Genomic DNA, 16,254 nt, shown 5'->3' with positions numbered 1-16,254 from the left:
TCCCTGCATATGATATGAGAAGTTTGTACTTCGAGAGGTTTTTGGGACCTTCACCGACCGTTCTTGTTTTGTTTTTCCGGGAGTTCTTAGGGGATCCCGGTCTTCATGCTCTGGGAGGTCCTTTAAGGTCCTCACCGGCCATTTTTGTTCTGGGGTGACCTCGGGGCCCCGCCGGCTGTTTTTTGCTTCAGGAGATCTTACGGGATCCTGATCGTTTTGTTCCGGGGTGACCTCGGGGTCCCGCCGACTGCCTTTTGCTTCAGGAGATCTTACGGGATCCTGATCGTTTTGTTCCAGGGTGACCTCGGGGCCCCGCCGACTGTTTTTTGCTTCAGGAGATCTTACGGGATCCTGATCTTTTGTTTCGGGGTGACCTCGGAGCCCCGCCGGCTGTTTTTTGCTTTAGGAGATCTTACGGGATTCTGATCTTTTTATTCCGGGGTGACCTCGGGGCCCCGCCGGCTGTTTTTTGCTTCAGGAGATCTTATGGGATCCTGATCTTTTTGTTTCGGGGTGACCTCGGGGCCCCGCCGGCTGTTTTTTGCTTCAGGAGATCTTACGGGATCCTGATCTTTTTGTTCCGGGGTGACCTCGGGGCCCCGCCGGCTGTTTTTTGCTTCAGGAGATCTTACGGGATCCTGATCTTTTTTGTACCTCCTTGAGGTTTTGCACATTATTCAGGCACATTGGCCTTACTGTCGCTTCGTCATCTCAGCTGGTTTTGTGTCTAACTGAGGTCTTGTTTTTCAAGGGATCTCTCTGAGCCCTATTTGTTCTTTTTCACGGAGGAGTATTTATTCACAAAGATAATCACATTGTATAAACAATTTTATTCACTCATGTGTGTCAGAATACAATGTTTTTCTTTACAAATATATTAAGGGAAATACCTCTTTAAGTGCTGGATGTTCCAAGCGTGAGGCTCAGGGTTTCCTTGCATATATTCGATCCGGTATACCCCTGGCTTGACCACTTTTGTCACCCTGAATGGACCCTCCCAGGTCGGTGCTAACTTGCCTGCGGCCGCTCTTTTCCCTGTAGCTTCTAGGTTTCTTAAGGCCAGATCTCCCACTTTCAAACTTCTCTCTCTAACCTTTTGGTTGTAATATCGTGCTGCCCGTTGTTGATAAGCAGCAGTTCGGATTTGGGCTTCTTCCCTAACTTCTTCAAGAGCATCTAGGTTGCTTCTTAACTTGTCCCCATTAGTGTCCTCACTAACGAATTGGACTCGGTGAGTGGGAATCTGCAACTCAACTGGGACTACGGCCTCTGTGCCATAAGCAAGTGCAAAGGGTGTTTCTTTAGTGGGTGCTCTGGGAGTGGTTCGGAGTGCCCACAGGATACTGTTGAGTTCTTCAGCCCAATTCTCCTTTGCGCCATCTAGTCGTTTCTTTAACCCTTGGAGGATAGCTCTGTTAGTGACTTCTGTTTGGCCATTAGTTTGAGGATGGGCCACAGAGGAGAATTTGTGCCATATGCCCATGTTCGTTGTGAAGGCTCTGAAGGTACTGCAGTCAAATTGTCTGCCATTGTCTGAGATAAGCACTCTAGGTATGCCGAATCTACATATGATATGCCCCCACACGAAATCTATCATATTGCGAGCTGTGATTGTGGCCTCTCCAGGATTGGGTCACGCGTCTCTGCCATACAGATTCGGGCGTACGAGGGTATCAGGCGCCTGCCCCATGCGTAACGGCCTCTGATTCTCCTTGTGCGTACGTTCGAGCGGATCTGCCAGGCTGTCTGGTGAGTATCATTCTGGATCCTAGGTTGGGCCGAGAGTTGGGCCAGAGAGGAAAGAGCCTGCTTTGTGCGGACTGGGTCGATCTGAGTGAGGAAGCTTGGTCGAGCCTGGCCTTAAAAGTTGGATGAGCCAGGCCTGCTTTGAGTACCAAGTACGTGGGCCTTTACTTTGTGGGCTTTAGGTTGTGGTCGAGGCCCTGAACCGGGGTGAAGAAATCTAGCGGTCATCAAATAGAAATACTTAATAATATTAAAATTATCTATAAAATCATGAAGTTTAAAGATTAGTCTCCATTATACTTTAATATACAATATTATATTTTAACATTTAAGTAACCGTATTTTCGCAGCAGTTATAAAATTATTACTTTAAAGTTTTAAAGGTCCGACAATCACTCTTCTTCTCAAGCGGTTCTCTTTAATGACTTTGTTTCCTTGGCCTGCTGCTGTTGCTTTTTTTTTTTTTAAGATTTGGCAACTTAGCATATACGATTCAATAATTCTCAATCAAGCTCAGCCATCCTTGTTGTTGTTAGTCTTCGTAGTTGCCTGGCCTCTGATGCATTTGCATGTCGATCGTGAATTTCGTTTGAGTTGTTGAGGTATATTGATGTTTGGGAATCCCTAGAAGCTTCAGTTGGTTCTTTAATATTTTCGGGCGGTTCTCCTCAATGCAGCTATTTTTCTTTATCAACGGCGCTCCTTAACATTTTTCTTCTTCTTTCAGGTAGTTTCTCTATTTTGATAGGGCAAAACGCCTATTTTATTCCTTAAAATATTTGTCAATATTTATATAATCCTTTTTTTTTTCCAAATAAGCCTTTTAATTATTTAAATAAATTAAATAAGATTTTTAATTTTTAATTATAAATTAAATATATTTTTCTAGGATATATAAGCTTTTAAATTCTAAAATAAACTATTAATTGATTAAAAAGCTAACCTTTAGTGTCACAAATTATAATCCTAAATAGCAGATTCAGTCAAACCATAACAATGAAAAAAGAGTGAGAAGAAGAAAAGAAAAGAAAAATAAAATAAAGCAGCAATCTCAGTCACCTCATGATAAAGGAAGAACAAGAAGATAAAGGGAAAAAAAGGAAGACCATGCTACCATAAAAGAAGAAGAAGAACAGGAGTTTAAGAGGAAGGAAAGAAGAAAGAAAAAAGAGATTAAGTAAAAGGAAGAAAAACAAACTTGAATAGCAGTTAGTAAGCTTTCCTTCTGTTCTTTCCTGATTCTTCTTCTTTTCTTTCCCTATTTCTTGGTAGCTGAATGACTCAATGGAAGTAGAAGGGCAAAAAGGTTGAAGTTGCTCGCCTCGCAAGCTCTGCAAGGTGCAGGACTACACTCAGTAGCAGCTTTAAATTAAATAAAATTATGCTAAATTAATTATAATTTAATTAAAATTAAATTTAATAAAAATATCATTTTAATTTATTAAATTTAAACTCATTAAATTTTTATTTAGCTAGACCAATAAAAATATCAACTTTCTAAACTATTTTATTAAAAAATAAAAAAGCTAAAAACAAATTTAAGGTAATACGAGACTAAACTTAATAATATTTAAATAAATATTTATCAATTTTAATTAATATATTTAATTAATTTTATAAGAAGTAATAATTTTTGGTATAAATATATAATTAGAAGAAAAAATCTAAAAAGATTTTGATGAAAAAGCCCATCTACCTAACAGTGGGTCCACTGTCATGGAGGCCCAGAAATGGACAAAAACAACCAAGTCCACCTGCTCCTATAACCTTTCAAAGAAAAAGTTCTCACTACTCACCAGCCGAGCAAAAATCTCTACATAAGATTTTTCGCGAAGGAAGGGAGAGATTTGCTGTGGAAGAAAATGGAAACGAAGCCGAGTGAGATCAGTAGCTCAAAGATGTTTGGAGGATACAACAAGAGATACAAGCATTTCAGCCCAACACTGGGCTGCTCTATGACTTTCCACATCTATTTCCCTCCTTCCACTTCCTCTTCTCACAAATTCCCTGTATATCTTCTCTGCCTTTTTTTTTCTCTCTTTTTTATAATACCCATTTCCCATTTTTTTATCATATTTTGTTTCCCAAGTTTTAATTTTCAATATTTGCTGCCTCTATTTTTTTATATTATGCGATTTTGTAGTCCAAATTTTTGAATGATTAATTGTACCAGTGAGATGGGATTCTCTTTAAATCCATCTTTTGCTGAGGGGTTATTAGCGGAATGCACCCAAGAGAAATATGATCGTCTTTGTGTGTGAGTGAGGTAGTTGGGTTAGTGTGTGGTTGGTGAGAAATGGTGAAATCAAATTACTATTTTTTTTTAAAGAAAAATATCAATCAGCTAACTCATGATTGTCTGTCCAAAATTTAATCCAAGTTAATGGTGATCTTATTGCTCATTTGCTACATACTCTTTGAGTCCCTTGATTACTGAATTTAATCATTTCACTTGTAAACATGCAGTTTCTTAGTGTTAAGACTAGACAAAAATATAATCCCATCATTAATCCTTATGAATAGTTTACCATTAATTTGCTTTATTTGTGATTATGATTGTTGCTGCAACATAATATGTATACATCCAAATGATATTGCTTTCATGGTTGAGCAGATCCTTTATTGGCTCTCAGGCCTTACCTGCACTGATGAGAACTTTATAATGAAGTCAGGAGCTCAACGTGCTGCCTCAGCTAATGGTGTTGCACTAATTGCACCTGATACATCTCCAAGTAAGGTTATAAAACCTTTAGAACTGATTCTTGGCATGCCTTTTATTAGCATGTATGGCTTAAACATTCATATATAGATTCATGATTCTATTACCCGTTCACTCTGCTTTTCCCAACACCATGTGAAACTGTGTTGGGGACCAGTCAAATGACTAAGACAATATGTTAGGCTTGCGGAATTCTCTATTTAAGTTTTTGATCTTTTACTTTTAAAATTATACCTAGATTAAAGTATTTTGTCTTCCATTTTAATGTGTTCTAGCACTGGTTCCTGATTTTCAGTCACTAGACTATGTTGAATTTTTGTTACTCTATTTAGGAACTAGGCAATGATGTTATTGTTATGATTTGGAGGATGTCTCTTTTAACAATTGGGGGTTGGCGAATAGCTGTTTGACCCACAATAGCTGAGACAACTTGTTTCACAATGATAAAAATTAGTTATTATTATTACTAATTGGATGTTTGGATAATTGGATATCTAATAATAGTTGATCTAAGGGTCTGATCAAGTTAAGCGCTAGTAGTTTATAGTTTATAGCTGTTGTTGATGGTTTGCTGCTGATAGCTAATGGATTTTAATGCTTTGGTGAGAATTATTCTTTAGCTGTTATTGCTTGTTGAATATTCAAAAGTCTGGTATTATTACTTGATATATCTTTAGTGTATTACTTTTATTAATTTAGAAAATTACTGTTAATAAAAATAAAATGAGATTTGGTTTTCTATAGACTTCCACATTGTTTTTTTCCTTGGAAAAAATGCAAATAAGAATTGTTATGGAAAATATTGAAAGGGACAGTTCAATCTGACTATTAGAAAAAATCCCAAAGACTACCAGCTGAAGGGTAAAAGTTTCAAAATGGAGCATTTGGAATCACGATAAGTTGCTGACTTTCTCAGGGTAAGTGTTTATTCAATATGCTAACTGAACATATTTGAGCCAATTCTTTGGGATTAAACAACTAGCAGTTCCTCCCATGTCTCAACGATTAAAGCAAAGCTCCTTATGTAGGGCTTTTGGTACCAACCATTGATGTCCTAAAAATGATAATATTGATTTAACTTTCTAGTTTCTATAGGCCATGGAGGTAGGAAGTGAGATATAATGTGAAATTAACTACAGATTGACACATAGTTGACATTTTGAAGACTTTAATCCTGCACTTATTGAAATCTTGATTAGCAAAGAAAGTAAGAAACATAATTATTTGCTGTTAGTGAGTGAATTTCAATATCTTTTCACTTGTGGTTATCATTTTTTATTGTATGAATACCGTTGTTATTTTTAAATCTATTTACGTTAGTACTTGTATTCTAGGATCTGTTTTGCTGACAATTTGTCATTTCTTCTTCTATTGCTTGCAGGAGGCCTGAATGTGGAAGGAGAATCAGAAAGCTGGGATTTTGGTGTAGGTATGGGCTTGGGCTGCTAAGCTTCTGAAACTTGCATATATTGTTTGCTTGCTGAAAATGCTTATGCTTGGAAATTGCATCCCAAATGGATAAGACAATGGAAATTGAAAATTTTCCTAATTTTATTGTCTGGTGAATTTAATAACTTTTCATAGTTGTGACTAGAATTTTTCATGGAGATGTGAAGGAAAGAATGAAGTTCATTCTTTCAATATTCCTATTACTAGCCAAGAAGATAAAATTGCTTATTCCTTACATTCATTTTTGATTCTTCAGCACTGCTAAACTCGTGGACAATTATTTTCCAATCATAGGAGAATGATGCAACCAAGGAAACTTAACGATATCTATGTTATTTTAGTAGAGAGCTTATTATTATTGGCAATGGCTAATTAATCAAATTTGAGAGACTATTCCTTTTCTTTTCCCCTTTGAGTGTTCTTGGTTCTACATTACTTTGCTTCCTGCAGATGCAAAGCTGACATGGGGCATTCTTGTTTTCACTTTTCTCACCAGCAAATATCTTTATTTTTTTCATCAATCACAGAGTTTGCATCAAAGCCCAGTGCTGTATTATCTTTCTACAATGTGGCACAGCAATACTGGCATACAAGCTTGCCAAAAACGGCTGTGTGTCCAAGTATTAAGGCGTGACTTCAATTTGCTCAGTGCTGTTAATTTTCTAATTTTATTGTTTTTTCCCACCCATTAGGTGCTGGATTTTATCTTAATGCTACTCAGGAGAAGTGGAAAAACTGGCGCATGTATGACTATGTTGTGAAGGAACTGCCTAAACTTCTCAGCAATAATTTTCCACAGCTTGATACATCAAGGGCATCTATATCTGGTCACTCAATGGGTGGTCATGGTGCCTTAACAATATATCTAAAGAACCTTGATAAGTACAAGGTAAATTTCATCATTATTTTTGTTTTGCTTTTGGATGTTCTGACTTGTGCAGGCTCTTTTACATCAATGAGCAATTTTGTTTCTCTCTCATTTTTTAATTGTTGATACGATTCAATCCATGACCCTCACCATCCCACCCAAGTACTGTTCTTACCATTTAGGTAGGATGTAATTGGCATTGAGATAACACTCGTAGACTAGATGAAAGTCCTTTTCCTTCATTGGGGGTGGGGGAAGCATGGGGAGAAAAGAGTTGGTGTGTGATCATGAGATTCAATAATTTATTCTCACTTTTATGGTTGATTCCTTTCCTTTGTTAAACCTTTCTCTGTTTCATCTCTTTTGTTTGCTTATTTTCCAGTCAGTTTCTGCCTTTGCACCAATTGCCAATCCTATAAATTGTCCCTGGGGCCAAAAGGCTTTCACAAATTATCTTGGTGGCAACAAAGCTGATTGGGAGGTATGTGGCATGAAGAATGCACATCTTGATTTATACTTCTGAAGTGCCTTTGATGTAATTGTGAAAATGCAAAAAAATGCAGGAATATGATGCTACTTCCCTGGTTTCAAAGTTTAAAGATGTGTCTGCTACGATTTTAATTGATCAGGTAAAATTTGCCTTCCCGCTCTGATTTTATCTGGCATTTTATGAAATGATGTCCGGAAGGAAACTTGCTATGAATTTATAGGCCTCATTTTTTTCTGTCTGCATCACTTCCTAATTCAAGAGATATTGATGTTGCCTTGAGAAGTATTAAATGAAGATGTATCTTTAATGGGTAATAAGTATATCCGCGCTGCTTGCTATTTGAGGGCATAATGTTTTAGGTCATGGTTTATGCAGTTGCCAAAGATAGGAAGAGTATTTTTCCGCAGTTTATATTTTAATAAAGGCTGTATAAAGTGTTGTGTAATCAACAAGTTTCTCAATTCCACGATCTTTTTAAATACCATAAACAAAAAAAAAAAAGGGAGATAAAATCATTGGCTACAAGGAGAAGTGTTTTTTTTTCTCAACTCTTACATGGTAAAAGGTCTTTTCTTGAAGTGTTTCTTCGCCATCACTTCCTCCAAATTAGTTGGAACCACTTGCTAATGATGATCTCTTGTAGAGAGAGAGAGAACAAGAAAAGAGAGAGAGAGAGAGGACTATTCAGATTTCCATTCTCAAACATATAAGATATAACCTTTACATGTAGGGGGGCAAATGCAACATTTATGATTAGAGCGTCAAAGTATTCATTAACGTATTATTTACATGTAGGAGCAAATTATATATTTAACAAGTTTAAATTCAATATGATTATACTAAATTAATTATAATTTAATTAGAATTAGATTTAATAAAGACATAATTTTAATTTATTAAATTTGAAATCGTTAAATTTTTGTTTAGTTAGACCAATAAAAAAAATAAACTTCCTAAAACTTTTCTTACTTTGAGAGGACTAAATGTATCAGTATATTAAAAATAAACTCACATTTAATCTACTTTCGTTTAAAAATTAAAATTTTGGAGGGACAACTACCTCTGCTTGCCCCTCTTTGGCCTGTCACTCATCACACACACACATATATATATATATATATAGTTTTATTGTGCATTTCTTCGTTGCTTAGTTCAGGTTTTTGCTTTGTGCTCTTAATTATTTACTGCCGTGTTTGACCAGGGAGAGGATGACAAGTTCTTGCATGATCAGTTGTTGCCTCATAAGTTTGAGGAGGCATGCAGAAGTGGTAATGTTCCACTTCTGTTGCGAATTCAACCCGGTTACGATCACTCTTACTATTTCGTTTCCACCTTCATCGACGATCATATCAGCCACCATGCACAAGCTCTTAACCTGTAATTCACTCATCTGCTGATCTATGGCTATAAGTGATAAGTGGTTGTGCTAATGTGGCTGTAATGTGATGGTGATCCCTTAAATAAAGATTGCTTCCTTGCCCCAGGGTTCACCAGAAATTGGGGAAAATGTTGAGATGCAGTGTGTACGATAATCCCCCGCTTCTGAAGCTAAGACACTTTGGTTCCTTGTAATTGACTGGATAGGCACTGTGGACCTTGGTGTTGCTTTATATTTATGCATTTAGCGTGCGAGCCCTATGGTAATGATGTTATTATTATATTTTTTTCAGTGATAGAGCCCTAAGTCCATATACAATCAGCCCAAAACAGAGCTCACAAAAAAAAACCCTAACAGAACCAAAGCAACCTAGATTTAAAAAAAAAAGAATGTCGAAATATCAAATTCTACAGAGGAATCAAATGCTTCTGTAGATTCTAATATTTTGATATGTGATAATAAATCTACTAGAGGAATTAAAGTCGAAAAATGTTGTGATATCAATTCATTAGTACGTAATCCAGACTTGTGAAAATAAATGTGGGAATAATACATGCAAGATAAAATTTGTAGAGCTTATATTATATTAATGTATTATGTCAAAGTATACAAAATCTGGAGAAAAACATTAATGGAGATTTCAATCATTTTGGTTCAAGTTGTTCCCTTCTTGGTTGGAGTATTTTCTATCTAAGAATGTAATATTTGTATACTATATTATTTACTTCATACTTTAAATAGTCCTTTTAGATTTGATGCATTCACTGTTGGATGAATTTCTGAGTTTTTAAGTTTAATAATATCTTATAATAATGAAATAGTAAAAGCTCTAAACAAAACTTGATAAAATGATTCATATGCATCTCCAAGAATACAAAAAAAGAGATTTTGCAAGTCTCTTAATTAAAATAAAAAAAGCTATTTGCGAAGAAATTGATAATGCTAAATTTTATATAATTATTAATAAAACTCGAGATGAGTAAAAAAAAGTAAACAAATGTCTATTGTGTTGAGATTTATTGATAAAAATGAATATGTGAAAGAGTATTTTTTTTGCTCGATTCATATTAGAGACACTATTGCATCAACATTAAAGGATGAAATCTTTATTGTCCTCTCTCAATATAATCTTGATAGTTCAAAATATCCGAGAATAGAGTTATAACGATGCAAGTAATATGAGAAAAGAATGAAATGGATTACAAGTTTTGATTTTGAACATATGCCCTCGTGCTTACTATGTTCATTGTATGGCACATCATTTGCAATTGGCACTAGTTGGTGCATCAAAATAAGTTGTTCCTATCCATAATTGTTTTACAAAGTTAAATTTCATAATCAACATAGTTGGTGCATCATATAAGCATACAATTAGAAGTTTCTAATGCTGAAAATATTACTCATTTACTTGTTATTGATGAGCTTCAAAGTGAAAAGAGATTAAATCAAATTGTTATTTTACAAAGGTCAGGGGATACATGATAGAATTTACATTTAAAATTTATTTCTAACTTGATGAACATATTTAGTGTGACACGTGAGGTTTTACTAAATATAATTGATGATCGAGCTATATCAGTTTATCACAGAGAAGCAGATGCAACTTAGAGGTACTTATTTTTGAGTTTGTTTCATTTTATATCTATTGAAAAGAGTTCTTTAAAATCTTTAATTTATTATGTCAAACTTTACCGTTTCAATCTGACGATATTTTGAATTCAATGCATTTTCTTTCATCAACAAAATCACTCATTCAAAATATATCTTAATAACCAAAGTGATATCTTTTTATAAATCAATCAATATACCTATACAAAATTTGAATGCTCTTTATGTTGTAAGGAGAGAAAAATCTCGCCATCAACAAAATGAAATTATAATATAATATCATTATAGAATGGATATTTTCAATATTGTAATTGACTCTCAATTAGGGGTGAGCATTCGGTCGGTTCGGTTCAAAATCGAACCGAACCAAATAAACCAAAAATTGAAATTTTAGTATTTATAGAAATCGAACCAAATTGATTTTGGTCAGAAATCGAATCAAACCGATTTTGGTCAGAAACTGAATCGAACCAATCTGATACGGTTCGATTTGGTTCGGTTTGATCGGTTTTGATTTTTAATAATTTTTTTATTTTTTACACTTTATTTTTAGAATTTTAAAATTTAATTAAAATATTTTAATCTTAATATGATTTAATTTTCCTATATTATTAAAAATAACATATTATTATCACTAATCGGTTCGATTCGATTTTTTTGATTTTTTCTGATCAAAATCGAACCGAACTGAAATAATCGAAATTTCTGAAATTAAAAATCGAATCGAATTGAATAAAAAACTGAACCGAATTTTTAAATTAATTCAATTCAGTCAGTTTTTTCGATTTGAACTGAATACTGCTCACCACTACTCTCAACTACAATAATTGAATAGTAAGTTCAATGATTATTTAATAAAATTGCTTCATCTTTGCTCAACTTTAGATCCAAAAGAGATGCATCCATAATTTAGAATTAATGATATTTGCAAAATAATAATAATAAAAAAATTTATCCTCAGAATTTGTTGAATATGAAATGATGCATTGCGACAAGCTAAATTTGAAACACTATCAATTATTTCTGATTTGTATTAATGTTTGATGAAAAATAAAAAAGTCTAAAATATATCCATCTGTGTATCGAGTGGTGACTCTTATTTTTACTCTTTCAATTTTTACCGTTACTACAAAGCAATCTTTTTAACGATAAATATCATAAACATTTCAATAAAATTAAAAATGAGTTTTTATTTAATTTTTTGTTATTATATATAGAAAAGAAATTGCGGAAAAATTTATTATGTATTCACAAATGGATGATTTTTCTAATTTAAAAAAGCTACATACTCTTTTTTTAATATTTTACATTAAATATAATAATTATGTAGTTATTTTTAGCTATGAAAGTTGATTACTATTTGAAAAGCATGTAATCGGAGATCTTCTTATTATTTTTAGCACTAGAGTTTTATTAGTCGGGTCATGGGTTTGGGTTATGTGTAAATTGATTATCAATTTACATTTATGACACTATAGACATCTTCTTAGTTCAGTAAATAAATTAAAATTATCTTCTTAATTAGAACATGAGAAAAAAAATATATTGATTTTTAATACAATATATTTTAGCTGGGATGATTTGTCTAGACAAAGTATTGTAATTTTATTTAATATAATTTTTAGTAACTTTTACTTATAAACATTTTAATAAATATAATTATTTAAAATTTTAAAGGCTGTACTTGTAATTTATCTTATAATGGCGCTTACAAAGTTTTTTTTTTTTTTTTTTTTTTTATAGGTTTTCATTGATTAAGAGGCTTGAAGGCCTAAAAACTTCAGCTCAAGATAAATTTAACAAGCCCAAAAAACCACAGCTATAAAATAAGGCTTTTGGCTAATACAACAGTAAGCCCAAATCTAGCCCAAGCCAAGAAAAATGAAAGCCCAGCTCTTTGCAAGAGAGAAAACTCTCTTGATCTACCGCCACAAACTCTCTGGATCTGCCGTCAAGAGCTGAAGTCATCTTTACAAAAAATAAGGGTAATTTACGATTTAGTCCTTGGGTATTACCATTATTAACAAGTCAGTCCCTATATTTTTAGAAACCTATTAAAACGTCCTTATGTTTTCTCTCCGTCAACGAAATAGTCCTTCTGTCTATTTTTGCCGTTAAAAATATAGTAAAAGACTATATTACCCCCCATTATTTTTTTCCTTCTCCTCTTCCTTCCTTTTCTTCTTCATCAATTCTTCTTCTACTTCTTCTTCTTCTGCTGCTTCTTCTTCTTCTCCTTCTTCTCCTTCTTCTTTTGCTTCTTCTCCTTCTTCTTTTGCTTCTTTTTCTTCTTTCTCGTCTTCTTCTTCTTCTTCTCATTCTTCTTCTTCTTCTTTTTCTTCTTTTTCTTCTTCTTCTTCTTCTTCTTCTTCTTCTTCTTCTTCTTCTCCTTTTTCTTCTTTCTCTTCTTCTTCTTCTTCTTCTTCTTCTTCTTCTTCTTCTTCTTCTCCTTCTTCTTCTTCTTCTTCTCCTTCTTCTTCTTCTCCTTCTTCTTCTTCTCCTTCTTCTTCTTCTTTTTCGGAGGAGGTGGAGGAGGACGACGAAAGAAAAGATAGGGACTATTTCGTTGATAAAAAGAAACGATAAGGACGTTTTAATAGATCTGAGAAAAGATAGGGACTATTTAATTGACATAAAAAAACGATAAGTACGTTTTAATAGATATGAAAAAAGATAAAAATATTTTAATAGATTTTTGAAAATGTAAGGACTAACTTGTTAATAATTGTAATATATAAGGACTAAATAAATAATTTTATTTGAGGGTAAAATTGAATTTTAAAAATTTTCTCTCTCCTCCTTTATCTAATTTTAACGGAAAATAGGACGGAAGGACTATTTCGTTGACGGAAATAAAATATAAGGACGTTTTAATAGGTTTCTAAAAATACAGGGACTGACTTGTTAATAATGGTAATACCCAGGGACTAAATCGTAAATTACCCAAAAAATAAAAACACTGAGAAGTTTGCGCATATCTCCAGGATAGAAGCAAAAAACATATAAGCACCGCCATGATTCGTCTAGGTCGGAAGAGGATGGAGGAAAGAGCTCATTAACATCTTAGTCTTAAGGATCGACCGTCTAGACAACCAGAAGGCCTGCATCAACTTAGAAATAATACTTTACAAGCCAAAAGAGGAAAAAAAAAACACAAAAATCTCTGGAATCAAGGAAGAAGAAGCTTCAATATCGCCTTCCCTCTCTCCTTGTCCAAACGCTCTCAACACATGCAAGCATAAAGGACCAACAACCAAACCACAGAAAAATCAGATCTAATAAAACTCTCATTGATAAGTCTGAATCTAGGAGAAAATAAAAGAAAAAGAATATATTCACAACCCCATCCAAAGGTGGAGACGGGAGAGAGAACAATCCACGCTCTGTCCTTAAAGGGTGAACTTCGGATTGGTTGATTTAAAATTAAATTGAATTAAATAAATTAAAAGTAAAAATTTTAATATTTATAAAAATTAAATTAAATTAATTTTAATTAAAAATTAAATTAAATCAAATCATTAAATTTAATTTAATTCAATTTAATTTAATCGATTTAAATTTTTAATAAATTTTTTATTTTTTATATTTTTAATATTTTAAATTTTAATTAAAATATTTTAATTTTAATATAATCTAATTTATCTGTATTATTAAAAATAATATATTATTATTACTAATTGATTTGATTCAATTTTTTAATTTTTTTATTAAAATTAATTTGAATCAAAATAATTAAAATTTTTAAAATTAAAAATTAAATCAAATTAAAATAAATAAAAAATTAAATTAAAATTTTAAATTAATTCGATTTAATTAATTTTTTTAATTTAAAGATGGATAAAATGAACGTGCCGTACCCAAAAGAGACCCAAGACGACTGCTCCAACGATAAGAACTGACGGACGAGGCTGCAAGAAAACTAAATAAGAGGACGAGAGAGATTCTCTCCAGCACCGATCAGAGAATACATTATTTCATATATTTACAAATTGATTACGGTAAATTAAGACAAATGCACTCCAAATGGAAGCACACAGAGGAGCCCATTCTTTAATTATAATTTGAGTCTAAAATTAAAATAATATTGAAAAGCGAAAGGAAACCACAATAATTAAATATAGTTTTATAAATGTTTGCACAGAAATAAAATATGAAAAAGAAAATAAATTAGAAATAGTATATGAAGTTCCCTTACATTTCCAAATAGATGGGGACAAAGTGGTCGCTCACCACCATGATGCTGCATTGACTTTGATCATCATGCACGTTTAGTTTGATGATTATTCTAATTAATTTAATGAAAATCCAACTCTCATAACTATTAAAATTCCAACATCTTTTTCAATCTTTTTTTATATATAATAATTATAATCTTATTAATATATTTGCATGAAAATAATCACCTTTACAATAAAATTTCATAACGGTAGACTTATAAAATTTCCCCAATCCGCTTTCCATAAAAGACGGTCCACATCAATAATCTATTGATGAAAAAAAATATTATTGTCTCTATTAAGAGTTTCAAAGATATTTCGATCGTCATTTATACATATAGTAAAATCAATTTTCAGAATATATAGACATTTTTTACAATTTATGACGGCAATTTTCGGACACTTATTGTATTAAAGATTTAATTTCTAATTACAAGTCGGATATTTTATTTTTGATGGAAACAAAAGTTCTTAATTCTCGTATGAAATTTTTTCATAATTTTTAAATTTTGATAGTTGTTTCTCGGTTAATAGACAAGAATTGAGATGAGACATTTCGTTAATGTGGAAAAGTTATGGGTCTGTTTATGTGATTGACTTTTTTTTAAATTTTATTGATTCAGTTGTTTTGAAAGATAATATTCAATGGAGGTTTACCAGTTATTATGGATTTTCAGAATCGCAACGACGATGTCAGTCTTAAAATCTTATTCGCGCTTTATCTCATACAAGCTCTTTTTCGTGACTTTATTCGGGAAACTTTAATAATTTATGCTCGAGAGATGAGAAAGAAGGATGAGTATTTTTGCCAAATTATCTTATATAAGGGTTTAAACAGACATTTGAGAAATATTTTTGCCAAATTAAGAGGTTTACCAATTATTATGAATTTCCAGAATCGCAACGCCGACATCAGTCTTAAAACCTTATTCGACCTTTATTTCGTACAAACTCTTTTTTGTGATTTTGTTCGGGAGACTTTAATAATTTATACTCGAGAGATGAGAAAGAATTAGAAGTATTTTTGTCAAATTATCTTATACAGGGGTTTAAACAGACACTTAAAAAATATTTTTGCCAAATTATTTTATATAAGAGTTTGATTTTGAATAATTCTAAATTTTTGTTAGACTCTAAAATTGATATTTCTATTAAATGGATTCCTCATAATGTCAGAGAATCTATTATCTCTGTTTGGAATGATATCTGTTTTTTATTGCATAAAATTTTATTAATATAATTAGTAATTTTATTTTTAAAAAAATAATAAAATTTCATAATTAATATTAAAAAGTCTCAAGTTCAAATTTTATTATTTGAATTTTTTAAAATAATTGAAAAATTACTTATTTAGCGTCAATATTATAAAAAAATTAATTAATTGGATTTTAAAAATTTTGAATTATTTTATCTAATAGACCTAAATTATAGTTTAGATGCACTCGGTTTAGCGAAAAATTACGCATATACCATGTGCAAGTCCTTATCATGATCCAACCGCTTCTTAGCCCTTCCTGATTCCTTTTTTGATCAAACTGCACTTCCTGATTCTAATCCTACGGTCAACATTGGGTCATATAGAATTATTACAGACCAACCATCTAACAAATCATCATCATCATTAACAAGATGGGAAGGGGCATCAATCAACACGGATAAAATCCGAATTCACTAAGCAAATAAAAATCATGTGGAAACAAATTGTTGACCGTTGGATACAATGGACGGTGAAGATCAATTAGAATGGTGTGGAAGCAGGAGGGACCATAATAGAGTGAT

The 16,254-nt window shown here is 32.4% G+C and overlaps 1 protein-coding gene across 1 annotated transcript; it reads left to right on the top strand.

Moving 5' to 3' along the window:
- Positions 1 to 3,517: 3,517 nt before the first annotated feature.
- On the top strand, positions 3,518 to 8,916 carry LOC110621189 (S-formylglutathione hydrolase). Its single transcript, XM_021765342.2, has 7 exons — positions 3,518 to 3,755; positions 4,361 to 4,478; positions 5,847 to 5,894; positions 6,607 to 6,803; positions 7,165 to 7,263; positions 7,346 to 7,411; positions 8,474 to 8,916. The coding sequence occupies exons 1-7, from the start codon at positions 3,609 to 3,611 to the stop codon at positions 8,651 to 8,653; spliced, it is 855 nt and encodes a 284-aa protein (XP_021621034.1). The 5' UTR covers positions 3,518 to 3,608; the 3' UTR covers positions 8,654 to 8,916.
- Positions 8,917 to 16,254: the final 7,338 nt, after the last annotated feature.

The sequence above is a fragment of the Manihot esculenta genome, chromosome 8 (genome assembly GCF_001659605.2).
Source record: "Manihot esculenta cultivar AM560-2 chromosome 8, M.esculenta_v8, whole genome shotgun sequence".
Classification (NCBI taxonomy): domain Eukaryota; kingdom Viridiplantae; phylum Streptophyta; class Magnoliopsida; order Malpighiales; family Euphorbiaceae; genus Manihot; species Manihot esculenta.
This window is presented reverse-complemented; position numbering and strand designations above follow the sequence as displayed.